Raw genomic sequence first — 2,363 nt, 5'->3', positions numbered from 1 at the left:
GGGCGCGGGCGCGGGCGGCGCGGCTGCCGCGGTGCAAAGTCAAACGCTGGCGGAGGGCGGCAAGGGCTCGGGGGGCGGCGGCGAGCCACAAACGGCGGCCACCGCGCCCGCTGCAGCGGCGGCTGACGGCGCAGCCCCAAAGGCGGCGGCCGAGGGCGGTACCAAGCGCGCCGCCGCCGGCGCAGCCGCGGCCGCCCTTGCCGGCGGGGCGGTCGGCGCGGCCGCGCTAGCGGCTGCGGCAGCTGTGGCGGCGGACGGGAACGCGGCGTTGCAAGAGGAGCCTGCGCCTGCCGAGAGCGCGCCGGCGGCAAAGGACGAGGCTGGGGCCGTCGAGGCGCAGCCCGCTGCCGCCGCCGACGCGGATCAAACATTCGCGTTTGGTGACGACGCCTTTGGCGGCCCGGCCGACAAACCCCCGGCAGCCGCGGCTCCAGAGGCACCCGCCGCCGCCGAAGACCTGGCCAACCCGGCTGCCGCGGCCGGCGCAGGCGCGGCCCTGGCCGCCGGCGCCGCAGCGGCGCCCACCGTGGCGCCCGGGCCTCCGCCCGCACCGGTTGACGCTGCGGTGTTTGGCTTCGACGAGGGGGATGCTTTTGGGCGCACGTCGTCGGACGCGCTGCAGAGGCAGGACTCGGCGGCAGAGGGCACGGACCTGACAAACCCCTTTGCGCACGGCGCGTTCGCCGGGGGCTTTGGCCCGGCGCAGGTCACGGGACAGAGCGCAACCACAGACTCGAGCGGCTTCGAGGACAGCGCGTTCTGAGGGCCCGTTCGCCTCGCGGCTGGGGCATCCAATGGGGCGTTAGCTGGCTCGGCGGCGCGCTGTGGGGACAGCCGGCCTGGACACACCGCGCTGCGAACGCACCCTCGTCCTATTTCGCCTGACTCGTCTTTAAGCTTGCCTTGCTCAACATACTTGCATGGAATTAGACACCTGCATCGGCCCCCAGGCACGCATTCGCCCAACTTGCTTCACAGTACTGTACTCTTCTTGGCGACGCTGCTGCAACCCGTCCTTCGAAGGCCTGGGGTTGTAACGGGGGTTTGTAAGGCCAGGGAAGCTGGAAGTCTTTAGGTTTCGCAGCGGCAGCGGCACCATGGTGCCAGGCGCTGGTGTGGAGTCTCGCTCGTGGCTTGTGCAGGCATGAGAATCGGATGCAGTGGTTGGGTGTGGTTGGCTGACACCAAGTCCCATCAGTACCAAAGCACGGGTCGAGGGCAAACGTTTCATGATTGCAAGACATTTTAATCACGTTACATGGAGGAGAAGCGCCGTTTACAGGTCGGTGCGACCAGCTGCTTCGCAGGAGCCAGGCCAGGCGAGCCTACGTCGCCCATGAACATCTGACCGCGTTTGTCGTTATTAACACTGTTTTCATAACATTAAAGCGGCTCCCGTGTGGAAACCGCTCAGTCGCACCCGTCGCGCACCCGGCAAGTGTGCATTTGTGCCTGCAACTCGCCATCGTCCTGTCAGACGAGTCCATACCTAGTTCGGCGCATCATTTATACAATCCTAATCTGCTTAATTCTGGTCCGTACGGCAATCAGTTCCAGGTCTCCCACTGCTCGGCGGGGGAAGCAGCTCCTAACGCAGACGCCCCAACGGCGCGACCGCGGCAGGACGCGCACATCAACGATTTGCGCGTTATTTAGCCACCCTCCCGCGCGCCGGTCCCGCCGCCCGACGGCGCGCAGCGCGCCGCGCGCGCAGCCGCGCAGTGGGGTTACGCCCGGGCCGCGGTGACGCCCCCAAACATGGCCGGTGAAGCACAGCCCAGCTACCTCGTTGGCAAGACATTAGCGACCGGCGAATGGGGCCACACCTCCATCACCCCGCTGTGGGTGCCAGTGCTGGTGTTTGCGCACTTGTATGCTGCATTCTGGCTCTACCGCGCTTGGCGCCTGAACGCGCCGCCCGCCAAGAAGCACGTGTGCTGGGCGCGCACCGCGTTTGAGGAGCACATCTCCAAGCGGGCGGCGGACAAAAGCGGCGGCCGCACCGTGCCAAAGGTGGACGTCGAGTCTCAGAGCCCGGCGCCGGCGTCGCCGCTGACAGACGGTGCAGACTGCTTGGTGGCCTGCAGCGATGGCGACGGCGACGGCGACGGCGCCGACGCAGGCGCCGGCGCGAGGGACACCGACGGCGGCCGCAGCTTGGTGGGCGGGCGGGCGGCGTTCGGGGGTTGCCGCTCGGTGCCCTGGGCAGCCAACGGGTCTGCGAGACATGCGCATGCCACGCTGATTTGGGCCCAAGGTCTACTCCTGGCCTGAAGCCCAAAGTCGTTTCCCCCACTTGCCCCCTTCCACCACTGCTCCCAATATCCACCACCGTTCCCCCCATGCATCTCACTCCCCCCTTC

General features: G+C 67.9%; 1 protein-coding gene across 1 annotated transcript in view; it reads left to right on the top strand.

Annotated features, from left to right (window-relative positions):
- Positions 1-1,758: 1,758 nt before the first annotated feature.
- The window catches only part of MNEG_15612 (hypothetical protein), a gene marked incomplete at both ends in the record, with an annotated part of 2,011 nt that continues 1,406 nt past the window's right edge, over positions 1,759-2,363 (top strand). The window contains one exon of the mRNA XM_014035917.1: positions 1,759-2,013. Coding sequence (XP_013891371.1) covers positions 1,759-2,013 — 255 coding nt within the window. The remainder of the gene's footprint in view (positions 2,014-2,363) is intronic.

The sequence above is a fragment of the Monoraphidium neglectum genome, assembly GCF_000611645.1.
Source record: "Monoraphidium neglectum strain SAG 48.87 unplaced genomic scaffold scaffold05491, whole genome shotgun sequence".
NCBI classification, from domain to species: Eukaryota; Viridiplantae; Chlorophyta; class Chlorophyceae; order Sphaeropleales; family Selenastraceae; genus Monoraphidium; species Monoraphidium neglectum.
Note: the sequence above shows the minus strand (reverse complement) of the source record. Positions and strands in the feature narration are given on the sequence as shown.